The 27256-nt window shown below is 41.1% G+C and overlaps 1 protein-coding gene across 1 annotated transcript; it reads right to left on the bottom strand.

The window, feature by feature from the left end:
• Positions 1–10218: 10218 nt before the first annotated feature.
• Positions 10219–26055, bottom strand: selenoi (selenoprotein I). Its single transcript, XM_061900969.1, has 10 exons — positions 25798–26055; positions 20232–20300; positions 18510–18618; positions 17754–17828; positions 17415–17677; positions 17205–17313; positions 17078–17126; positions 11841–12021; positions 11577–11756; positions 10219–11455 (listed from the first exon to the last, which is right to left on the bottom strand). Exons 1-10 carry the CDS (start codon positions 25852–25854, stop codon positions 11348–11350), a joined length of 1200 nt encoding a protein of 399 aa, XP_061756953.1. The 5' UTR covers positions 25855–26055; the 3' UTR covers positions 10219–11347.
• Between the last annotated feature and the right edge of the window lie 1201 nt (positions 26056–27256).

The raw sequence follows: 27256 nt of genomic DNA, 5'->3' as shown, positions 1-27256 counted from the left end.
ATATGTCCCAGCAAGAAATCTGCGTTCAAAGGACTTCGGCTTATTAGTGATTCCCAGAGCCCAAAAAAAGTCTGCGGGCTTTAGAGCGTTTTCCATTCAGGCTCCAGTACTCTGGAATGCCCTCCCGGTAAGAGTTTGAGATGTTACCTCAGTAGAAGCATTTACGTCTTATCTCAAAACTTGGTTGTATACTCTAGCCTTTAAATAGACCCCTTTTAGACCAGTTGATCTGCTGTTTCTTTTCTTTTTCTCCTATGTCCCCCACTCCCTTGTGGAGGGGGTCCGGTCGGGTGGCCATGGATGAAGTACTGGCTGTCCAGAGTCGGGACCCAAGATGGACCGCTCGTCCAGAGTCATGACCCAGGATGGACAGCTCGCCTGTGTATCGGTTGGGGACATCTCTGCGCTGCTGATCCGCCTCCACTTTGGATGGGACTCTCGCTACTATATTGGATCCACTTTGGACTTGATTTTCACAGTTACGTTAGATCCACTATGGATTGGACTTTCACAAAATCATGTTAGATCCGCTCGACATCCATTGCATTCGGTCCCCCTCATAGTCATCATTGTCGACGTCCCACTGGGGTGAGTTTTTCCTTGCCCTTATGTCGGCCCTACCGAGGATGTGGTTGTGGTTTGTGCAGCCCTTTGAGGCACTTGTGATTAAGGGCTATATAAATAAACATTGATTGATTGAAACGAGTGAAAGAGCCATATTGGACCGAAACATTTTTTTTAATGATTTCTCTGGAGCCACAAAAAAATCAAAAGCCTTATATAAGTATTATGATGAAGGCAACGCATGATGTAAGTGTCTATATCGTTATATAAGCTTACTATCAAAATGACTTTGTATCGCAGGCTGACTCAAATCTTCATTGATAGAATTGTTGAAATGTAATATTTATTCGACACTTTTTTATAACATAGGAAAACATTAGTAAAACGGAGGCTTCTCTTGGAAATGACTGGCTCAAAATGGCCAAAGGCATAGATGTGTGTGTCCAAGTTAAAGGAAACGTCTTCTAATGGATATTTTTACAATCTCTGCAAGCTGGGTAATGTTTGCTGTGGTCTGGAACAACATGACACACAACTATCAGAAATGCAGCCAATATTACATACAGATAATGTGTCATGAGACATACAAATATAAATCAAATACACAGAGGACATAAGTAAAGGAAATTATATTAGTTCAAATATACTTACAAACAAGGCATAATGATGCAATATGTACATACAACTAGCCTAAATTACGTGTTTGCATCGATAAGCTTGCAGTCATGCAGTGACCAAATATGCCCGATTAGCACGCCAACAACTCAATAACGTCAACAAAGCTCACCTTTCTGCATTCAGGCACAGCATAAAACATTTGGTGGACAAGATGAGACAAAGAAGGAGTGGCATAAATAACGTCTTTCTGTGGCAGCGTAGGAGAAAGTTGTGAATGTAAATACACTGCGGTGAGTTCAAGGACCGCTGAATTTAGGAGGACAAAATGGCGCACGCCAAATACTCTCATCATTGAAGCATGTTAAATATAAATAGTCTAACAATTAGGAAGGTTTGAGTCATGTTTGTCCTACAGAAACCATATTAAAACTAAGATTTATTTCCCCCCACAACTTTTTCCATTTTTGATAAAACTCAAAAGAGCCACTAAGCCGGCGCTATGCAGCTCCAAGGCCGCGGGTTGCTGACTCACGAGCTAAGACTTATTCAAGCAGGATTCAACCTCCATTCCCTACTCACAGGTGCGCCACCACAATTCTTTAGGGCCTCTTTTCTTTTTGAAGCTTGGGCGTTGTGCGGACATTACTGCTGCATTGTTGGCCCTGACCTTCCTACTCCTCATCCTCCTCAATTATTCAGCAGGCCACCAGATACGCTGTGTGAGCGATGTGTCAGGACACACTGACGACAGGTAGATATGAACCCCTCCCCCACACTCCTCTTACATCTCAGTCATACCAAGCACACACTGCTGGCTAAAGAAGGCTATAGAGTACTTATAGAGAATGTGCGTACTGCAAGCGGAAAATCTGTCAATAATGAATGAAGCAGCTAGTCGTGTGTCCGCCACATCACTGCTGAGAAGCACGTTCATGGTCACTATCTGACGCCATGTTCACACATAACTATCATTTTTCTTTAAAGGCCAACTGAAATGAGATTTTCTTATTTAAACGGGGATAGCAAGTCCATTTTATGTGTCATACTTGATCATTTCGCGATATTGCCATATTTTTGCTGAAAGGATTTAGTAGAGAACATCGACGATAAAGTTTGCAGCTTTTGGTGCTGCTAAAAAAGCCTCGCCTTTACCGGAAGTCGCAGACGATGACGTCACAGGGGTGAGGGCTCCTCACGTCCTCACATTGTTTTTAATGGGAGCCTCCAGCAGCAAGAGCTATTCAAACCAAGAAAACGACAATTCCCCCATTAATTTGAGCGAGGGTGAAAGATTTGTGGATGATGATATTGATAGGAAGGACTAGAAAAAAATAAAATAAATACAATTAAATAAAAAGCGACGGCTCCGGGCGGCGGCAGTGTGAGCGTTTCAGATGTAATTAGACACATTTAGTAGGATAATTCTGGAAGATCCCTTATTTGCTTATTGTTTTAATAGTGTTTTAGTGAGTTTGTAAAGACATACCTCGAGGTCGGATGGCTGCGGTGAACACGCAGTGTCTCAGAGAGATGCCGAGGAGCCAAGCTCACAGCTGCCTTTTAAAGAGCTACTGCAGGAGGATGAATAATCCAATGATGTCTCCGGTAAGATATATATCACAATTTTCCCATCCAAAAACATACTGGTTGACGTAGAGAAACATGTTCGCTTGACCGCTCTGTGGTAAAGCTTCACAACAAACAAAGAAACACCGGCTGTGTCTCAGTGCTAAAGACAGCTGCAATTCACCGCTTTCCACCAGCAGCATTGTTCTTTATAGTCTCCATTATTAATTGAACAAATTGCAAAAGATTCAGCAACACAGATGTCCAAATTACTGTGTAATTATGCGATGAAAAGAGACGACTTTTAGCTGTAACTGGTGCTGAGCTAATATTTCCTGACAGTCCGTGACATCACGCATACGCGTCATCATTCCACGACGTTTTCAACAGGATACTTCGCGGGAAATTTAAAATTGCAATTTAGTAAACTAAACCGGCGTATTGGCATGTGTTGCAATGTTAATATTTCATCATTGATATATAAACTATCAGACTGCGTGGTCGGTAGTAGTGGGTTTCAGTAGGCCTTTAATGCATGTCACGTCTCTAAAAATGTTGTAGTGTTTTTAAGACTCAAGCTTTCAAAAAGTCACAAATTTTTGTATCAACAATATTATACAATAAAATTATTTTTATTGCAGTCAAAAATATTACAATAAAGTGTTGTTTTGGGGGGATTTTTTTAAACATTCTACATATATATTTATAAAAATACAAGACTTTTTAATTTTACAAGAATTAATTTGTAAAATTAAGCGGGAAAATTTTAAATATCACAGGAGGGGGAAAAAAACTTACAAGACAAATTTACAAGAAAGTGAATAATTTCTCTTTTTATGAGAAAATATTTTTATTTCGTAAGTCTTTATTTTTAGTAAAAAAAAAAAATGGATTCATACTAGAATTAAGTTATCATTATACAAACCCCAAAACCAGTGAAGTTGGCACGTTGTGTAAATCTTAAATAAAAACAGAATACATTGATTTGCAAATCCTTTTCAACATATATTCAATTGAATAGACTGCAAAGACAAGATATTTAATGTTCAAACTGGAAAACGTTGTTATTTTTTGCAAATATTAGCTCATTTAGAATGTGATGCCTGCAACATGTTTTAAAAAAGCTTGCACAAGTGGCAAAAAAGTTTAGGAATGTTCATCAAACACTTATTTGGAACATCCCAAGGGTGAAGTGGTTAATTGGGAACAGGTGGGTGCCATGATTGGGTATAAAAGCCGCTAACCTGAAATTCTCAGGTATTCACAAACAAGGATGGGGCGAGGGTCACCACTTTGTGAACAAATGCGTGAGCAAATTGTCGAAGAGTTTAAGAACAACATTTCAATGAGCTATTCTAAGGAATTCAGGGATTTCACCATCTACGGTCCATAAAATCATCCAAAGCTTCAGAGAATCTGGAGAAATCACTCCACTTAAGGAATGATATTACAGATCTTTGATCCCTCAGGAATCAAAAACGTACGTTAGTGTGTAAAAGATATCACCACATGGGCTCAGGAACACTTCAGAAAACCACTGTCAGTAACTACAGATGGTCGCTACATCTGTATACAAAGCGAAAGCCATTTATCAACAACACCCAAAACACCGCTATCTTTGCTGGACCCAAGCTCATCTAAGATGGGCTGATGCAAAGTGGAAAAGTGTTCTCTGGTCTGACGATTCAATTGAATATGGGTTGAAAAGGATTTTAAAATCATTGTATTCTCTTTTTATTTACGATTTACACAACGTGCCAACTTCACTGGTTTTGGGTTCTGTACAAGAAATATTATTCCATTCCAAAATAGTTGAATCATTACAAAAATACTATTTTAATTTTCTGAAAAAAAGTCTTAACGATATGATAATACAATTGTAACAATAGAATACTAAAAAATATATATATATATATATATATATATATATATGTAGGTGTGGGGAAAAAAATTGCGCTCTACCACGGTATCGAGCACTATTCTCCGGATAATCCAATCAAGACATATATATATATATATATTATTAGGAGGGGGAAGTGTGTAATACCACGGAAGACTTAGAAATTTCAAAAAAATAAAATAAAAAATATTACAAAAATAAACATAAAGCTGCAGTAAAAAAAAAGTATCCCAGGGAAATGTATGAATTATTTAAAAAATTAAATTTTAGTTTCATACAAATCTTGACAATATGGTTAAAAAACAATAACACAATGAAAACTGCATCTCAAAAGAAATATGTGCTTGAGTTAATAATGACAATAAATTGCAACAATGAGAATAAAGTCGGAATATATGAGGAAAAAAGTATAATGTGTAAAAAAATATTGCAATAATAAAATTGGATTATCAAAAAAAGTTGTCATTTTAAAAGAAAAAAAAGTTCAAGAAGAATTTAAAGTTGAAATTTAGCTGAAATGACGAGATTAAAGTCATCATTTCCAGTGAGTAAATTAGTGATCGTGCAAGCAGGTGCATGTCTTTGGAGGTGGGAGGAAGCCGAAGTACCCGGAGGGAACCCGCGCAGTCACGGGGAGAACATGCAATTCCACACAGAAAGATCCCGAGCCCGGGTTTGAACTAGGACTTATCCAAGGAATTATCCAAATATTTATTGGACACGTAAAAGTTTTACAACATTTACACAAGGGATCTAGATATCTGGTCAGGACACTCCTCACTCTTTTGCCTTCACCTTCATTTGGCCATTCATTTTTTGTGACTTAATATATCTGGTCAGGACACTCACTCTTTTGCCTTCACCTTCATTGGCCATTCCTTTTTGGTGACTTAATATACTCTGGACCTAGACGTTGAGTCCACGACATACATGGCAGACAATGACTAATACAGTCTGCTTTGCCAGTCCAAATGCATTCGCCGTTTTCCGTAGTCTTCCCTTGTCGGCCAGGTAATACAAAGCATACACTACCCTTGTTATCACATCCACGGGAGCCGCATTCTCATTGTCTCTCTTTCGACAAATGGACAAAGTTTTTCCGTCTGAGAAATGCCGTCTGAGAAATGTTGTATCCCAAATAGCTAATATTCATATGTGATTTCCACAAGTGTCTGTACAAGTAGAAGACGGAGAAACACGGGCATGTCTGGTTGACTCGCCTCCGTATTTCCAGTGGTTACCTCCGAGTCACGAAAACGCTTTAATATGAACCTGGCTGTGGCGCATTCTTTCTAACATCACTTCCTGTGTGGGACACTGTCTTTCTGGCATCACTTCCTCTCAAAACTCAGTTTGTAAACGATCAATGAGTCCATACAAAGCTAAGAGCCGGAGATTCAAGAAATAGACGGCACATTTAGCCGTGTGACAAGTTGTCCGAGGAGGGGGGACCTTAAAGGCCTACTGAAACCCACTACTACCCACCACGCAGTCGGACAGTTTATACATCAATGATGAAATATTAACATTGCAACACATGCCAATACGGCTTTTTAGTGTACTAAATTGCAATTTTAAATTTCCCGGGAGTTTCGTCTTCGAAACGTCGTGTAATGATGACGTGTACGCAAGACGTCACAGGTTTTTAGGAAGTATGAGCGCTACGCACACACACAACTAAATGTTGTCTGCTTTAACGGCATAATTATACAGTTTTTTGGACATCTGTGTTGCTGAATCTTTTGCAATTTGTTCAATTAATATTGGAGAAGTCAAAGTAGAAAGATGGAGTTGGGAAGCTTTAGCCTTTAGCCACACAAACACACGGTGATTCCTTGTTTAAAATTCATGGAGGTGAAACTTTACTATGGATCAGAGCGCGGTCAAGAGACATGTCAACCAGCAGGTTTCGGTGAGAAAATTGTGGTTAAAAAGAAAAGCTGAGCTTGTGCCGTCCATAGCTGCCGTCGACTCCCCTGAGACACTGCGCGTCAAGACACCCGTGGGGACACCCTTCCGACTATCAGGTAATGTTAAACTCACTAAAACACTAGCAACACAATAAAACGATAAGGGATTTCCCAGAATTAACCTAGTAAATGTGTCTAAAAACATCGAAATCCGTCCCAATGCAATCGCGTTTTTATTTTTATTAACTTTTTTTATTTTTTTTTAGTCCGTTGCTATCAATATCCTGAAATACAAATCTTTCATCCTCGCTCAAATTAATGGGGAGATTGTCGTTTTCTCGGTCCGAATAGCACTTTTTGTTGGAGGCTCCCATTAAAAACAATGTGAATATCTGCAACTTCCGGTAGAGCCAGGGCATTTCTCTTAGCACCGAAAGTTGCGAACTTTATCGTGGATGTTCTCTACTAAATCCTTTCAGCAAAAATATGGCAATATCGCGAAATGATCAAGTATGACACATAGAATGGACCTGCTATCCCCGTTTAAATAAGAAAATCTCATTTCAGTAGGTCTTTAAACAATCGTTTAGTGTGGCTGAAACGGGGCTTAGGCTAAATAATTATTTGTTTAAGGAGTTATCCGGCTTTGTGTAAAATAGCGTCAGATTTACCACTCCTTCGAGCACCCACTGGCAGAAATGTACATTGCCGCCTATGCCTGACTGCAGGTGTGCTGCTTCTTTAATGAAGTGGATGATGTTACTGCAGAATAATTGCAGCGACCATCACAGTGTCTGCTTTCTAATGGCGGACATCCATAATTGAGGTATGATGGTGGGTATGGGGGGCTATCTTGGCGTGGCTGTGTTAAATCAAAGAGGGTCAGTGGTGCACAAAATGATGTATTTGTGTGCAGCAACCTGAGCCCAGTGTTGTTAGGCACAATCTGATCTGATTAACAGCCACAACAGCTGATTAGCTAAGAGAAGGTCATGACACGTCTTTGACTTCACTCGCTCGCCTTGACCTTGCGACCGCTCACCATTGCCACGCTCTTCTGAGAGTGCTTTTAACATGGCCCAACAACTCATTATAGTTTTTATTGCTAACAACACACATCTAAATATTAAACACTGCAAATGTTTAACAAAAAATATGAAAACATAGTTTGACTAAATCGTTCATGTAATTTAGACATAAGGTGTGCTGACTCAGCAAGCATCAATCAACAGGAGACATAAACGGTGCTTCTACCATGCCCTCTGCTGGTAATATTAGGTAATGCAGTTCCTTTTTTTTTTTTTTTTTTTTTTTTTTTTGTCCTGTCCAGCTACTCAGGCAAATCAGAAAAAAATTCAGAGTCACACCACCAGCAGAAATCATTACAAAATTAAGTTCATCCATCAATCCATCCATTTTCTACTGCTTGTCCCTTTTGGGGTCGCTGGAGCCTATCTCAGCTGCATTCGGGCGGAAGGCGGGTTACACCCTGGACAAGTCGCAACCTCATCGCAGGGCCAACACAGATAGACAACATTCACACACTAGGGCCAATTTAGTGTTGTCAAACAACCTATCCCCAGGTGCATGTCTTTGGAGGTGGAAGGAAGCCGGAGTACCCGGAGGGAACCCACGCAGTCGCGAGGAGAACATGTTGACAGTAAAAAGTCATTGTCACAATTGTTGGATATGACTTTGAACCATAACCAAGCAAATATCACTTTAGCTCTTGTCTCAAAGTAGGTGTACTGTCACGACTTATCACATCACGCCGTGACTTATTTTGAGTTTTTTGCTGTTTTCTTGTGTAGTGTTTTAGTTCTTGTCTTGCGCTCCTATTTTGGTGGCTTTTTCTTTTTTAGGTATTTTCCTGTCGCAGTTTCATGTCCTTCTTTGAGCGATATTTCCTGCATCTACTTTATTTTAGCAATCAAAAATATTTAAGTTGTTTTTATCCTTCTTTGTAGGGACATTGTAGATTGTCATGTCATGTTCGGATGTACAATGCAGACGCCGTCTTTGCTCCACAGTAAGTCTTCGCTGTCGTCCAGCATTCTATTTTTGTTGATTTTGTAGCCAGTTAAGTTTTAGTTTGGTTCTGCATAGCCTTCCCTAAACGTCAATGCCTTTTTTTTAAAGGCACTCACTTTTTAATTTTTGGTTTAAGCATTAGTGTGCCGCGGTACAATGGTTGAAAAATACTGGTATATACACATGCAACACACGTATGTGCTACACATACTGTATACAAATACATACATACATACTGTACATGTTACACACAGTATATATGCATTCATAAGTTACACACACTGTATACACATACACTGTGTTCATACATGCTACAGTACACACACTGTATACATGTATATATAGCAGACCTGGGCTAATTAAGGTCCAGGGGCCACGTGCGGCCCATTAAGCTTTTCAAACCGGCCCGCCGGACGTTTCCCAAATAAGTATTTTAGATCTTTAAGATGGAGACTGTAGCTGCCATTATGATCTACAATGATGTTTTCAAATGACTGCAAGTCTTGAACTATATAAAATTTATTTCAATGGTTAGAATCTGTGCTTTTGCGTGATATACTAGTTACTATGGTCATCTAATTAGTGACAATGGTAATCTAAGTCACAGCAGCTCAGACAAGGCACCAAGCAGTGTGGGTGGGGAGCGTTTCCACAGTGTTTCCAGAGCGGCCAGCCTGAAATGTGGGTGTCAGGGACAGACGCGGAAGGAGATTTTTACAACAAAGTTCTAAATCTTAGTGATGTGTCAGATACATCGGATTGTGGATGTTTTTTCATCTACCTTTCACATTCATATTTCGCTGTGTTTGTTGCATTTTTGTTGCTTGCTTGAACTGAACTCTCGCGTCTGTGTTGGAGCCACTATGGATTGAACTTTCACAGTATCATGTTAGAGCCGCTCAACATCCATTGCTTTCGGTCCCCTAGAGGGGGGGGTTGCCCACATTTGAGGTTCTCTCCAAGGTTTCTCATAGTCAGCATTGTCACTCCCTGCCCACTGGGTGTGAGTTTTCCTTGCCCTTATGTGGGTTCTTCTGAGGATGTCGTAGTCGTAGTGGTTTGTACAGTCCTTTGTGACATTTGTGATTTAGGGCTATATAAATAAACATTGATTGATTGATCGAAGTAATGTCAATTGAGAGGGCGTGTGATGTTCATATGTTGAAAAAAATCAGTGTTTTATTGTTCATAGTTAATATTGTAAATACCACATTCTTTATTTTCATGTACATTCTATCTGTGTTGGCCCTGCAATGAGGTGGCGACTTGTCCAGGGTGTTAACCCGCCTTCTGCCCGATTGTAGCTGAGATAGGCACCAGCGACCCCAAAGGGAATAAGCGGTAGAAATGGATGAATGGATGGATTCCGGGTGTCTTCCAGTAAAATAAATAAATAAATATAAATTCCATTCCTTTTTTTAAGGCGGTCTGTCATAATGTTTTTAGCCTTTTAGACATTGAGATTTTTTACTAGTGTTCCTAAAAATCAGATATACCGGCCCGCAGACGCATTTTTTCTCTAAATTCGGCCCCAAGTCAAAATAATTGCCCAGGTCTGATACATAGTATTTGCACACGCCACACAAATCCAAAGAAAATCCCTGATCTTATATAAAAATGGTGAAAGCATTGCTCGTAGTTATTTATTTCCATAGTTACCACGTTGTGCGCCAATCAACTTTTTCCTATAAATGTCTTTTGCTGCATGTATCAAACACAACCAAGACAAAGGGTCAGGCTCTGACCCACCTTGAGCGCAGAGGTGAGACAAGACACACACTTAAAAGAAAACAAAGATGACTTCTCTCTCTGTACAGTACCAACACTCGCTAGCAACACACACACACACACAATTAGTACACTTGCCTGCACAGCGCCCTCTACTGTTGATGTGCTTTAAACGCATGCAGGCTTCAACAAGCAGACATTGACTTTTTGTCAGTACACATTCTGGTCAGCGGGGTGCGCGCAGTCACTCTCTAACGACAAAATACAGTAAATATTACGTGTTAACATGACAATATTATAAAAAGGTCCAATAAAAAAAAAAAAACATAAGAGGCGAGAGGCGTTTTTTTTTTTTTTTTTTTTTTTTTTAAAAGTCCCGTGCATTGGCTTGTTCTGTCAGAATGAGTCCGCTCCGTCGTACGGCTTTTGGACGCACTCTTCATTAAAACGCTATCGCCTTGGCAACAGAACATGGACTCACAATAAAAAGAAAAGGAAGAACGAATCAGCATGAAGACACGACGCCTCAGAGGGGGAAGGAGGTCAAGTTGAAAAAAGTCCAAGGTCACACTGGTCAGGGTTTGTCACCAAAAAGAGTTGCAGAGAAGAAATGGCAAACATTATCTTTGTCATGTTTGCTTCCTACACAAATACTGTATCCACTAATGACTAAGTACATTTCAGTAAAATGTGTCTTGTTATACATTCTAATATGTTGTGTGTTTTATTAAACATTTCCCTAGGAAACAATGGCTCCCAATTGGCTGAACAACCAGCATTAATCGTCCAATGAGGGAAGCCTGAGCCGCTGAGCTCACCCAATCAAAAAAACAAGAGTTGAGTGGCTTGTGTGTGTGTATGTATGTATGTATGTATGTATGTATGAGTATGTATACAGGAGCAGGTAAAGGTGGTGGTGTGTGTGTGTGTGTGTGTGTGGGGGGGGGGGGGGTCATAGTTCATTCCACATGGTCAGTTTCCATGGTGACAAGAGTGGCGTGTCGCTGAGCAGAGATAAATAGGGAGGAGTCTAAACCTCTGCTTCTTTCAGGCTGATTCGTTCTTCATCCTGTCAGTCACTGCTGGGCTTCTTGAGAGAGAAGGCCAAGATGCCGAAGTGGCCGCTGAGCTGTTGAACCTGCAGATTGATAAGAAATAGGTAAGTCCTTGGCCATAGCCACAATGTATCCCGCCAGACAGCATCTTTTTTTTTTTTGCGACTACTTATTACCGCCAATAATGTAACCGTGCGTTCTTACCACTGATACGCCATAGTGTACGTGCGCTAGTACAACGGTGGCCGTCCACAGGTGCAACAGCAGTGTCTCATTGGACACCAAGCCGGACACGGCGAGGGCCACCACGGCAGCCATGGGCAGCAGCAGCCAGCTGAGCGCTTGACAACGCGTGTTACTCATCTGACACACAATCAGCTTACACTGCAACACAAGCACATTTTACATACAGGTTTTTTTCTCTAACGTTTTATCAAATCCTTAATTGTCGACGTGTAGGACACCCACCGTGACGTTGGCAAAGGCTGTTCCCACCATGAGGTAGAAGACCCTGGGCTGCAAGTCCAGGATGTTTGATGGAGAAAAAAGCACCCATGTGGTTGACAGGATGAAGAGAAGTACAGGGGAGAGGAAGGGCAGCAGGGCTTCGTACAAGCTGCTGTGCTTCAGCGAGTTACTGCGGTGAGCCCTGAACAAACAACACTGGTGCTAAGCTACATGCTAACATAAGCAAAGTCTCACTAGTGCTACAGCTACATGCAAACATAAGTAAAGTCTAACTCGTCGTAGAGCTATATGCTAACAAAGTCTCGTTAAAGCTACATGGTAGCATGAATAAAGTCTAACTAATGCTACAGCTACATGCTAACGTAAAAAAGGCCCACTATTACTTTACCTACATGCTAACATTAACATGCTGACACTAGTGCTACAACTACATTGTTAAAGAGGACCTATGATGAATTTCGTCTTTTCTGATAATTTTGGATACTCGTGTTAATAAGTGCAAAAGCGTCAAATTATATGGTTCATGCATTTTGGCGCGAGCTTGCACGCGGTTTTGGATGAATTTCGTCTTCTCTGACAATTTTGGATACTCGTGTTAAATAGTGCAAAAGCGTCAAATCATATGGTTCATGCATTTTGGCGCAAGCTTGCACGCCGTTTTGGATGCCTCTGGTCGCTGGGTTTTGCAGTCTGGCTGCGTTGTGATGTCACCAGAAGTTGGATGTACTTATTTAGACATTAAGTCAATCTTTCAGCCAGGCTTCAGGCTGTGAGGAAACGGGAAAAAAAAGGTAAGATGAAATAATACTTTCATCTAATCTTGGCATCCACATCATACAGTGACATAAATGTTGGTAAAGTCAGCTTTAGTATCAATTGGTTTACAGGTGTACTTATTATTGTGACCAATAAGCTGGACTGGACTGTTAACACGGACCACCAGTACAAGAAAGGACAGAGCAGGCTGTACTTCCTCAGGAGACTGCACTCCTTCAACATTTGTAGAAAACTCCTGTGGATGTACTACCAGTCTGTGGTTGCCAGTGTTCTGTTCTACATGGTAGTGTGCTGGGGGGGCAGTACATCTAAGAAGGACAGCTCCAGACTTGAGAAACTGATCAGGCGGGCCGGTTCTACAATCGGAATGAAACTGGACTCACTGGTGACGGTGGCAGAGAAGAGGACTGTTGACAAACTAGTGAGCATCCTGGATGATGCCAGTCACCCTCTGCATAGCGTTATCAGTAGCCAGAGGAGCCTGTTCAGTGCTAGACTGCTTCATCCCAAGTGCAGGACTAATAGACTCAAGAACTCCTTTGTCCCACACGCCATTAGACTGTACAACTCCTCTCTGGGACGGGGGGCGGGGGGTACTAGGATGACAGGGGATGCAAAACATTAACAGTGCAATACGTTTACATAACATGGTCACTACTGCCTACTTTGTCTTGTTATATTCTTATTTTACTGTTATATTGTTATTCTCATAGTTTTTATTCTTTTTGTAATATTTCTCTATTTTGTTTCCTTTTAAACCCCCATTATTTACTTTTAACTTTTTTTATTTTTTTTTTTAAATTGATCTCAACTCTGTACACTGCTGCTGGAATTTTAATTTTCCTGAAGGAACTCTCCTGAAGGAATCAATAAAGTACTATCTATCTATCTATCTATCAAATGAATCTATATAATGTTTATGAAGTTGAAAGGTGGAATAACTGAAAATATGTTTTATATTGTAGTGTCTTCAAAATAGCCACCCTTTGCTCTGATTACTTTATCGCACACTTTTGGCATTCTCTCGGAGAGCTTCAAGAGGTAGTCAGCTGAAATGGTTTTCACTTCACAGGTGTCATAGTTTGGTTTTGTTAGTTGTGCTTGAAGCTCATCAAGAGAATGCCAAGAGTGTGCAAAGCAGTAATCACAGCAAAGGGTGGCTATTTTCCGTGCCATGGATGAAGGAAAGAACTCACGGTACGTAACTTTTTCAGTCCAGTCCATAGTCGGAGTACATTGATCCGTTGTGTCCGTCTTTGTGTGTTTTTAATATTTTGTTAACGAGGAGATTTTTTTCAGGAAGCGCAACAACAACTGTTGTGTATTAACTTTCAGAGTGTTACGAACGTTTTGGAGAGTGTGACGTCTTCATAACTTGCCACTCACAGCGTTTTAGTGAGTAATGTGAACGTTATGTCTTTGTTAATGGGTCTCCGGCACATTTGACTCCGTTTTGAGTGAGAAAACGCACGGTTACCAATTTGGAAATAAACATAATGTACAGAAATATCTCATGTAGGTGTCATAATGGATCAATGTAGCAGTACCCAATAAAGCTATATAACTGTATTTAGATTTGAGTGACGCACTAACCCCTCTGCCAACGGTGGAAGAGGGGTTAGTGCGTCTGCCTCACAATACGAAGGTCCTGAGTAGTCAGGGTTCAATCCCGGACTCGGGATATTTCTGTGTGGAGTTTGCATGTACTCCCCGTGAATGCGTGGGTTCCCTCAGAGTAGTTCTGCTTCCTCCCACTTCCAAAGACATGCACCTGGGGATAGGTTGATTGGCAACACTAAATTGGCCCGAGTGTGTGAATGTGAGTGTGAATGTTGTCTGTCTATCTGTGTTGGCCCTGCGATGAGGTGGCGACTTGTCCAGGGTGTACACCGCCTTCCGCCCGATTGTAGCTGAGATAGGCACCAGCGCTCCCCGCGACCCCAAAGAGAATAAGCGGTAGAAAATGAATGGATGGATGGATGGATTGAGTGACGCTTTAGTATAACTAAACGTTTTGAAGGTGCTGGACTATTCCATGCTATTATTTACAGGCAGCCTAAATTAATCATTTATTATTCACAACAGAAACGTGTAAAATATCTGATCCAGTTCTGATCTGATGAGTTACATTTCTGTGTTGTTATTGGTGTATTCTGCAACTCCAATGTCCATTTATTTAATTTAGCTGTTTTTTTTAATGTGGTGGCACATTTGTCTTTTATGTCAGAAATTATTAATAAAATTAACTGGGTATGTATTAAGTTACATGTAAATGATGCTACTATGTACGTTCATAATAAGGTTTCTCTCATTTCAGAAAGAAACAAGTCAGTATTAGAGACTTGGTACAAAGGAAGATGTCCACACCACAGCAAGCAGCTGCATTAACTGATGCTATCCTGAATATGTTAGTAACTGACATGAGGCCACAATCAATGGTGGAGGATGAGGGTTTAGGACAAATGATTCACGTCCTCAACCTTGGTTACACTCTTCCCTCGAGGACCAATTTTACCAAACTGATGGAAAGGAACTACGAGCAGACATTCCATGCAGTGGAGACTGACATAAAAGCCACCCAGAGCAAAAATGCTCTCACTATTGATGTGTGGACAAGTGCAGCCACAGAAGCCTACCTTGGCAATACATGCCACTACATTGGAGACGAATGGAGCATGAAGTCAATCTGCCTTACGACCATGCCACTAGAGGAAAGACATTCAGCATCTAACATTGCCGAGTGGTTGAAATAGGTAGTAGTAAGGTTTGAAATTCCCCTAAGCAAAATTATTGCTACTGTGCATGACAATGGTGCACTTTATAAAAATAAAAACATTTTTGTAACACTTGCCTTGTTTTATTTGGCAAGTGGAAAGGACATGGTGCTAGTATTCTGTTTTTTTAAAAAAAGCATTGGAAAGGATAGAAATGTAGTTCGTCTCTTTTATCCGATTATTAATCGATTAATCGAAGCAATAATCTACAGATTAATCGATTATCAAATTAATCGTTAGTTGCAGCCCTAACATATATATATATATATATATATATGTGAAGCAAAATGTACACACATTTTACACCAAAGCATATCCAACACATTATCGAAACCACCAGGAAGTATTAAAAATGTAGATTAAAATCATCGTAGGTCCTCTTTAACATAAGCAAATGCTTTAGCTAAAGAAAAAGTAAAAGTAGTACAAAGCTACATACTAATCCAAACAAAGGTACACCAAATCTCAAGTGACATAGATGGGATATTTTTTGCCAATCTAGATGCTCTAAAGTGCTTCACATCTGATATTTTCGCATCAGATTTGAGTCACATCAGGAGGTAGTCTGAATTTGATTGGAATCTGATCTTTTCAAAGTGACTACAGTCTAGACGGAAACGTGACCTGATTGCAACTTTTACGTCATCATTGGGCGAGCTATTTCATTTGTGTGCGCAGCACGATCACTTTCCTACTCAGTGGCCTAGTGGCTCGAGTGTCCGCCCTGAGAGCGGTAGGTTGTGAGTTCAAACCAAAGACTATAAAAAGGGGACCATAACCTCTCTGCTTGGCACTCAGCATCAAGGGTTGGAATTGGAGGTTACATCACCAAAAATGATTCCCGAGCGCGGCTACCGCTGCTGCTCATTGCTCCCCTCACGTCCCAGGGGGTGATCAAGTGTGATGGGTCAAAAGCAGAGGATAATTTTCCCACACCTAGTGTGTGTGGGGGGGGGACAATCATTGGTACTTTATGCTATTTTTTTCTTCCTCCTCCTGCAGTTGTTTTCCATCAATTCCCTACGTCGTCCACACAATAGCCATGGCACAAACCCACTTAACACGCTGTTCTGTGGCATCCATGTATTCTCGTGTAGTACAACTTCCTCATTTACAGAATCTGGTGTCGGAATGAGCCGCTTAGTCAAAAAAAGCTACCAGTCATGTTTATGCCGCGTCAAAATATGCTACTGTAAGTTTGCCGATTTAGATATCAGATAGTATATATTACAAAATAATCAATTACTTGTAGGACCACTGACTTCATCGACAAGATGTAGCTCATTTCAACGGATCAACTTCCGGTCAACTTTGTTTGTTTGCACTTTATCGAACTGTGCATCCAAGTGACATATGGTTTATACTTAAATTCGATGAAGATCACATTTTACTTGTAAAGTAAACAGTCAGCTGGAAAATAGGATTGCGAAAAAAAATCTGATTTGGGCCGCTTCAGCCTGCTTTGTAAACAAAGTCAAAGTCACAATACTGCAAACAAAGTCTAATTACTGCAAAGCTACATGCTAAAGTAAAAAAAAGTCACATTAGTACAAAGCTACATTTTAAAGTAACTGTAGTGTTCTAACTAAATGTTTACACAAATAAAATAAAACTAATGGCTGTATGCTAACATAAGTAAAGTCGCACAAATGCCATAAGCCAATTAGCGACAGGTGAAAAACATACCTGAGGACGTTGTAAAGGCTCATGGGTAAGGTCACAGTGAAGGAACAGGCTGAAAAGGAGACAGGAGACTTAAAGAGCTAGTGTGCTACATGTGACATGTGCAGTGTGTTTGACCCTCAAACCTCACCAATGATCATGAAGGTGAAGAGGTCTCTGTACAGGAAGTCGAACAGGACAGGCTGGTACCACGTTTCAACGCCGACCATTGAGGTGACCACATAGACCAGGGAGATGGTCTGGAAGGAGACGGTAAGTGGTGGCAGGCGTGCACAGGATGACTTTGACCGTTACATCGGTGGTGAGTGAGATTGGGTGAGTTAGTGGCGAGCGAGCGTACCACTTGGCTCATGTCGTATCCCCAAGGCAGAAACAAGATGCCCGTGTTGTATTTCTCCCAGTGGGACAGGATAAAGGAGAACAGCACCACCCACAGGATGTAGTAGAGTGTGGTCACGCTCACACCGCTCTCCCCGCGCCCAAATATGGAGTAAACTGTGGCCACGAAGAAGATGCACGCCCAGCTATCCAGCCCGTGGTCAAACAGCTCCCCAAGTGGCGTGGAGGAGTTAGTGCGTCGGGCCTGTTTGCCATCCACGCCGTCTGTGCAACACAAAGAGGCGGCGTCACGTAGGGGGAGGTCACAGAACATGGGAACAGGACGTGTGACGCTCCTCACCAAGTGTGTAGGCCAAGAAGTTGAAGAATCCCGCCGTGACCCAAACCAAGCTAGGCACGTGTTGGTGGCCAAGGGCTGCGACACATTTGAAATATAAATCACACACGTTCTTTGTAATATTGCACATTCCTGACATGTTTGCCAATATTGTGTAAGATTGAATATTTATCATTTTTGTGTTTTACATAAGTGGTCCCCAAACTTCTTGTAGCTGCGGACCGGTCAACGCTTGATCATTTGTCCCGCAGCCCGGTGGGGTGTGGGGTGTGGGGTGTGGGGGGGGGGGGGGGGTTCTTTGTAATGAAAAAGGGAGGTTTTTGGTCATGAAAAATTGAGTTTTTTTGGGTGGGTGCACTAATTGTAAGTGTATCTTGTGTTTTTTATGTTGTTTTAATAAAAAAAAAATATATTTTTTTTTATTAAAAAATAATTAAAATTAATAAAAAATTCTTCTGCGGCCCGGTACCAATCGAGCCACGGCCCGGTGTTTGGGGATCACTGTTTTACATTACATAAGTCTACCAATTGCTTCACTAGAAAAATGACATGTGCCATTACAGCGTCACAGGTGTATAACACTGAGTGTGTGTAGCTTGTCTGAGGTTAGTGATTACCCTGAGCTAGCACATGCAGTTGTAGATGTCAAAGAGTGATAACCGTCTGTTATCTTTGATACCGATCACGTGAACCACTGTTAATGGTGTCACTGGTGTTAGTGGTGTCATTGGTGTTAGTGGTGTCAGTGTTGGAGCGTACCCGAGGCATTGAAGTCAAAGTCATAAAAGGCCAACATGAGGAAGTTTACCACGAGGAACATGAAGCCAGTGAAGGTGATGAGGTTTGGAGCCAACCATGTTGGCAGAAACTGAACAAAGAAACAAGACAGATGACTTTAACCCTCAAATAATAATAAAGTTTAAATAATTATTAAGCTCACTTAGATGATACAACATTGTTAACGGGGAACAGCACTTTTTGGGAATTCTGCCTATCGTTTACAATCATTATGAGAAACATGACGTTGGATGCGACACAAGCGTCTCCTTGTGTCCTTCTCGCCATCTCCGGGCCCTAAATGGCTGTCGAAGTGTACCAGCTTGTCGGAATACTTCCTCAAACTTCTTCTGTCCAGGTGAGATGCATGATTTATGATCTACGATAAACTTCTAGCTAGCAAGGAAGCGAGGAAACACCTATGCAGTCGATCATGTCAAAATTGTACACAGGCTTGTGATCACGGCCCCGCTTTAAAATAATTTGTGGAGCTTATAATAAGAATATCACTAATTCTTTAATAATATTCAGATCACTGAAATGCAAATAGAGTATTGTCGGCAGTTTTTGAATGGTTATTTATTTGACCTTATGGGCAAAATAGAGAAGCTCCGATTGGCTCCGCTGTAGGCAGACTTTTATTTATGTTTATTTAATATTAAGAATTAGGGCTGGGCGATATTGCTTTTTTTAATACCGCAATATTTTTAGGCCATATCGCGATATACGATATATTTCTCAGTATTTTTCCTTAGCCTTGAATGAACGCTGGATACATATAATCACAGCAGTATGGTGATTCTATGTGTCTACATTAAAACATTCTTGTTCATACAGCACTAATATATGCTACTTTTAAACTTTCATGCAGAGAAGGAAATCACAACTAAGTCAATTTACCAAAACTGTATTTATTGAAGTTATTAGTAGGTGACTTTTCAAATGATGCTACATATTAGAAGTAATGCTACTTTTGGTAGCAACGCTTGTGCCCCACACATGACAAATTAAAGTTGTCTATTCAACATATTCCCGCTTCCAGCCGAACCACCACCAGACGATGGACCCTGTGCTGTTTTTTTGGGAATTAATTCTTCCTTCATTTGTTACGAGATTCGCACCTTCTTTCTCTCGCAACAACCCGCTAGCATCACAGCTAACGTTAGCCACGCTGCTACCTCTTTGCTGGGCGAGGGCGTATACGTATGTGACGTATGCCGTGACAGTATGGGACGTATGTAAGAATGTGCGCTTGCTTGTCTGTGAAGAGACACAGGAAAGAGCCAGGAGAACCTGTAGTGTGATGCCCGCAGCTAAAAACAACTGCGAGAGAACGTTTACTCGAATATTACGATAGTCATTTTCTATATCGCAGAGACAAAACCGCGATATATCGCATATATCGCCCAGCCCTATTAAGAATGTATTAACAAAATCCATACATCGTCATGTCTTTCATAATGACAGTGCAGTTCCCCTTTAAGTGGAGAAGATCCCTAAAATATATTACAATTGGTAAATACAGTAAGTCAGATCATGTATACAGTATATAACTGGCAGAATTTAATTTATGTTATGTAGTTGTTTGTGGGGTTTGTGTGTGTCTTGGATAGTTGTAGGATTTATCTTCTGCATGCATTTGTAATCCAGCAGCGTTTATGGGATTGGAGCATTTTCGCTGTCAGACCCCCTTGGGTTTCTCACCTTGACCACAAAGTTCCAGAAAGGGTGCATTATGTAAACAGACAGCGGATTGGAGTCCACGGCGCTGTACTGCAAACACAAAATAAGGTATGTGTGATTGACTGTCATACAACTCCCTCACTCACACAAGCTGCCAACCAACAATAACACAGTGGCGCAACAAGTTACCATTTTACTACTGGGAAAACTTGAAGTGCAATGACACTATGTACATTATGAAAAACAGCAGGAAGGAAGGATGACAAACCAATACACCACCAGCACAGCAGTGCATAATGCGGTCACATGTTTACAAACTGCTGCTTTGTGCACTGAAATATCTTCTGTTTTTTTTCTTTTTTTTTTTTAAAAGAGTCCTTCATTGACTCTTATTAAACACACTTGTTTCTTACTTCTTCCTTTGCCTGCAGGCGTTGTGGGAAATGATCAGTGAGGATATTAAAAAGCAGCAAGCATTGTGAACTACATTAAGACCTTACTGGCCTACCATTGAGCTAATTGGACATACTCTATAGCAGTGGTCCCCAACCACCGGTCCAGGGACCGGTACCAGTCCGTGAAGCATTTGCTACCGGGCCGCAGGGAAACAAATAATTCATAAACATGTACATTAATGAACATATAAAATATAAATGTGACAGATTGTAGCCAAAGGCTGATTTCCATCTGCAGTCTCATTGCACAGAAACAAGCCCGGTGCTCCCACCAATTCAGCGTTATAGTTAGTTGTATTTTTTTTATGCACTTATTTTTGCAGTATTTATCTGGAACAAGTGGAAAGACAGTCCCTGAAAATAATGTCTACATTAACTCGGTCTGTGGAGCCAAAAAAGTTGGGGACCACTGCTCTATAGCACTAGCAAAATACTGCTGGAGGTGCATGAGCAGCAGATGATCTCGGCAAATAGGACTTCCATCCATCCATCCATTTTCTACCGCTTATTCCCTTCGGGGTCGCGGGAGCGCAAAAGCCTATGTCAGCTGCATTCGGGCGGAAGTCGGGGTACACCCTAGACAAGTCATCACCTCATACCAGGGCCAACACAAATAGACAGACACAGTGACGTGCAGTCAGGGTAGGCAGGTGAGGCGGGGCCTCACGTGCCATCATGGAAAGAAAAAAAATGTAAAAATAAAAAATAATTATTAAATTGTTATATGTATCCAGTGGTTATACTATAAAGTTATTTTCCATTTAACTTCACCAGTTTTAGATTTTTTTTTATTCAAAATCGCCTAATTTTCACATTTGCCGTTTAAATACTGAGCAGAGACTTGCGGTGAGTGAGCTGAGCCTCCCCGTCACCATGGATTGTGCAATGACTCGGCTAACTGCTGGCCTGCTGTGCAGTGAGACCGTAGTGCTATATGAATTATATCATACATTTCCATAGTTTAGTTAGCTGAGGTATATAATCTACAGTGTATTTTGTCAACAACTGTATGTGTGTAACGTATTTCTTGTGCTGGGCAATCATAAAACGGCTCCGAAGACGGACTATGTGAGGCACCTGTTCTCCGGCCTCCTCGTGGTAGAGGGCGCTAGTGATCCCAGAGATCATTCTTGCACTACTCGGCTAGGCTTGGGACATCTGAAGCCGGTATGTTTTAAAGTTGTCGTTTGCCTGCATATCGTAAAAACAACCGTCCAACATTTTACAACTAATTGTAAACTTATAGGTGCCGACCATCAGGGCCGAGTTGCTACGAAAGAGTGTGTCGATGTTGGTAAGTGAATTTCTTTGCTAATAGTAGCTACTAACCGTACCCATGTATTCCCTATGGGCGGTTAGCATCGGGTTTTAATCCCTTTTCCTCCAATGTTTCTGATCCGATTGAAATTATATTTATGTCGAGTTTTTATTTTGGGTACTTAAATATTGTGACTGAGTATTGTGGCGTTTTAAGGCCATCTGCATTTTTTATGCTACAGTACAACCTGCCAATAAACTGTACTTTCACTAAAAACTGCCATATCCACAACGCCAACCCGTGTGGCTGTAAGAACAGCGAATGAACGTATGGACTGCGATCAGTCTCATATGGCTCCTATAAACTTGAAGAACTTTTGATATTACTTTTTATGAATTACCTGAACTAATCCAACATTGTTTGTTGAGATTCCTTTCTGCTTTTTTCTTTTGTTTTGAATGGCCATTCCTATTAATGTATGTCTACTAGTTGTTGCACTGCACATGTTTAAATAACACCAGTATCATTTAAAGTATTTAATTGTGTCTGTCCTACTCTCTCCGAGTCGTAATCTAGACTTCTGATTAGCCCAAATATTGAGAACTTCTACTACAGGTGCTGGTCATATTATTAGAATATCATGAAAAAGTTGATTTATTTCATTAATTCCATTTAGAAAGTCAGACTTGTAGAATGTATACATTCATTCCAAACAGACTGATACATGTCAAGTGTTTTTTTGCCAAAAAAGAGATGATTATAGCTGACAACCAATGAAAACCCTAAATTCAACATCTCAGAAAATTAGAATATGGTGAAAAGGTCAGATATTGAAGACACCTGGTGCCACACTCTAATTAGCTAACTAACTCAAAACACCTGGAAAAGCCTTTAAATGGTCTCTCGTTTTGATTCTGTATGACACATAATCATGGGGAAGACTGCTGACTTGACAAGTGTCCAAAAGATGACCATTGATACTTTAAAGAAGGAGGGCAAGACACAAAAGGTCATTGCCAAAGAGGTTGGATGTTCCCAGAGCTCTGTGTCCAAGCACATTAATAGAGAGGCGAAGGGAAAACAAAGATGTGGTAGAAAAAAGTGTACAAGCAAGAGGGATAACCGCGCCCTGGAGAGGATTGTCAAACAAAACCGATTCAAAAATGTGGGGGAGATCCACAAAGAGTGGACTGCAGCTGGAGTCAGTGCTTCAAGAACCATCACGCACCGACGTATTCAAGATATGGGCTTCAGCTGTCGCATTCCTTGTGTAAAGCCACTCTTGAATAAGAGACAACGTCAAAAGCGTCTCGCCTGGGCTCAAAACAAAAAGGACTGGACTGCTGCTGAGTGGTCCAAAGTTATGTTTTCAGATGAAAGTAAATTTTGTATCTCCTTTGGAAATCAAGGTCCCAGAGTCTGGAGGAAGACAGGAGAGGCACAGAATCCACATTGCCTGAAGTCCAGTGTCAAATTTCCACAATCGGTAATGGTCTGGGGTGCCATGTCATCTGATGGTGTTGGTCCACTGTGTTTCCTAAGGTCTAGGGTCAATGCAGCAGTCTACCAGGAAGTTTTAGAACACTTTATGCTGCCTGCCGCGGACCAATTTTATGGAGGTGAAGATTTCATTTTCCAACATGACTTGGCACCTGCACACAGTGCCAAATCTACCAGTACCTGGTTTAAGGACCATGGTATCCCTGTTCTTGATTGGCCTGCAAACTCACCTGACCTTAACCCCATAGAAAACCTATGGGGTATTGTGAAGCGGAAATTGCGAGATGCCAGACCCAACAATGCTGAAGAGCTGAAGGAGTGCAACAGACGGGTCGACTCCATGCCACGCCTTATCGCTGCAGCAATTCAGGCAAAAGGAGCTGCAACTAAGTATTGATTGCCGTATATGTTCATACTTTTCAGTTGGCCCACATTTCTAAAAAATATTATTTGGTACTAGTCGTAACTAATATTCTAATTTTCTGAGATACTGAATTTGGGATTTTCAGTAATTGTCAGTACTAATCATCAAAATTTAAAGAAATAAACATTTCAAATATATCACTGTGTGTAATGAATTGATATAATATGTAATTTTCACGTTCTGAATATAATTACTGAAATAAATCAACTTTTTCATGATATTCTAATAATATGAACAGCACCTGTATACTAGCTAAAGTACCTGCTACATTAAGTTAAAGTACCAATGTTTGTCACACACACACTAGGTGTGGTGAAATTTGTCCTCTGCATTCGACCCATCCCCTTGTTCACCCCCTGGGAGGTGAGGGGAGCAGTGAGCAGTAGCGGCCGGGAATCATTTTTGGTGATTTAACCCCCAATTCCTCCTTGATGCTGAGTGCCCAGCAGGGAAGAATGCTGGTATGAGCTTTTAAACATAACCCGTTAACTGCTGCCAATCAGATCAAATCAAATCAAATCAGGTTCGAATGTATATCAATCTGACTGTGATGAAGTCAGTGCCTCACCAGCCATGAACCTCACCGCACATCACTGGACAGACAACATTCACACCCACATTCACACACTAGGGACAATTTAGTGTTGACAATTAACCTATCCCCAGGTGCATGTCTTTGGAAGTGGGAGGAAGCCTGACTACCCAGAGGGAACATGCAAACTCCACACAGAAAGATCCCAAGCCCGGGATTGAATTTGGGACTACTCAGGACCTTCGTACTGTGAGGCAGACGCACTAACCCCTCTTCCACCGCGACTTACACAAATATATACATGAAAAAACACAAATGGCACTTTTACATTTCTCAACCAGTGCCACTCTTACAGGAAACAAAACAATGTGAAGATTCTAAAATAATTAAAAAAGAATATTGAGTTTCACTGCTGCTGTCAGCACGGAAAACATTACATTTACCAGGTTCCATTAACTGGACATGATATTGTTGTAAGCACAATACCAATGGTGCGCAATTTGCAAAATGCGTAACCGCAATTTGCAAATTTAATGTCAAATCAAATCAAATCAAATGTTTATTGGATTCATCACTATACAGTCATCCACGACAGAACTACTGACTATACTACTAGCACAATTTGGTTTACTATTTATAAAATAAAGTTACCTGGAACTTGAAATAGGCCACCCGGCCTGAATCCACACTTGGTGGTAGTTTAGTCAATAGTTTAGTCGTGGATGTACACTGTATAGTGATGAATCCAATAAACATTTGATTTGATTTGACATTAAATAAGGGTTGGAATTGGGGGTTAAATCACCATAAATGAATCCCGGGCTCGGCACCGCTGCTGCCCACTGCTTCCCTCACCTCCCAGGGGGTGATCAAGGGTCATATGCAGAGAATATTTTCACATCTAGTATGTGTGTGACAATCATTGGTACTTTAACTTTAACTTTAAATTCGGGGGGCATTGCGCACCATTGGCATTGTGCTTACAACAATATTACACTTCCTGGAGACGCCTGCAAAATAAAACTACATACAAACGCATGTTTAGCTAAAAAATGATATATCACTTCCTGGAGACGCCTGAAAAATAAAATGACATACGAACGCATGTTTAGCTAAAAAAATTATGTATTATTTCCTGGAAACGCCAGCAAAATAAAACTACATAAAAACGCATGTTTAGCTAAAAAAAACCTAACGGCGGTCGTTCATGGAAGTAATCATTACATACATTGGTAACTCAGGAGGTAATGACTTTCAATAACGTATTATATAACACAATACGATTTGAAAACATCATAATGTCCGGTATGACGGTAGCTAATGGTGTTTATTTCACAGAGTCGACGTGGAGATAGAGAGACCGCAAACACCTCTATACAGGACATATGCACGGCTAGCTGCGCAGCTAAGTCACACACCTTGTATTTGTCGAAGCCTGCAAGCTGCTCCTGGGTGACATACTCGTACAGAGCCATCGCGGAGCAGTCCGGCGCCCCGACGCGAGAATCAGTGAAAGGTACCAATTGTTCCTTCCCCGGTGAGAAGGTTAAATATTTCGTCACCTACGCGATGTTAAGTTATCATGGAGTCACACCAGTCGACGGCAGACCGAACACCGACTGTGGCCGCTCCTCTGATGCTCCTGCTGCTGACAGAGAGCGCGACATCGGTATGCAGGTCACTAGCGCCACCTATGGCATGGAGGACCACGATCCCAATTCATGTTACCGCACGCTTCTTCTTCTTCTACTTTCTGTTTATCGGGGTTTTGGCAAGCAACCTTCTGGTGTTCATTACCGCCACCTACTGAAATGGAGTGGGAACGAGGTCGAACCTTACTCTATATTATTTTATATTACCCTGTCGTTTTTGAATATGTGGTCGTGTTCTGAGTGCAGTCCTAAAATATAGTCCACTACAAACCTAACCTTCTCTTTCACTAACTTTTTTCCCAGTATTTCCCGTTCTCTATTGTATTTCCTAATTGTGTTAAAACATGTCCTACGTACACTTTCTATCTGATGGAAAAAGTCGCACAGCCCTGTATTATCCATCCATCCATTTTCTACCGCTTATTCCCTTTCGGGGTCGCGGGGTTGATTGACAACACTAAATTGGCCCTAGTGTGTGAATGTGAGTGTGAATGTTGTCTGTCTATCTGTGTTGGCCCTGCGATGAGGTGGCGACTTGTCCAGGGTGTACCCCGCCTTCCGCCCGATTGTAGCTGAGATAGGCGCCAGCGCCCTGTATTATGTTACCCTATAAATTTCAATGAACTATTTCGATATGTATGTCCATAATCTCATTGTAGATATTCTTCCTTCCTATTTCTATTCCCTCCCCTTGTTACATCTACTCTCATCTACATTTACTTTTAGACCTCCACCCCAGATCACACGTCACTCCAACCCACTTCTCCAAAGTGGGCTGGCTCAGGGTGGAGGACAGAGTAAAACATCTTGCACTGAGCCTAGTCTATAAAATCCGCTACACTCCCTGATACCGAAAGTCAAACTACTTCCTTATGACCGCCATAACCACAACACCAGGGGGGGCTCCACAAACCACGTTAAACCACCCAGATTCCGATCTACCAACAGTCTTAACTCATTCTCTTTCTATGCCACATCAATGTGGAATGCACTCCCAACAGGTATAAAAGTAAGTGCATCTCTGTATTCCTTTAAAACTGCTCTAAAATAACACCTCCAGGCAACTTCAACCCTTTGCTAGTACCCTCCTCCATTCACATCCCATCTCCCTGGATTATAAATAACCTAATGTAAATAATCAAATGTACTTCTAATGTATATACTTGATCTTATGCTATCTGAACTCACTATGTTCTCTGCTGGCTGTACATATCCTACTAAGTAA

This window comes from Nerophis ophidion, linkage group LG05, assembly GCF_033978795.1.
Source record: "Nerophis ophidion isolate RoL-2023_Sa linkage group LG05, RoL_Noph_v1.0, whole genome shotgun sequence".
NCBI classification, from domain to species: domain Eukaryota; kingdom Metazoa; phylum Chordata; class Actinopteri; order Syngnathiformes; family Syngnathidae; genus Nerophis; species Nerophis ophidion.
The sequence above is the reverse complement of the archived record's forward strand: the minus strand, read 5'-3'. Positions and strand labels throughout refer to the sequence as shown.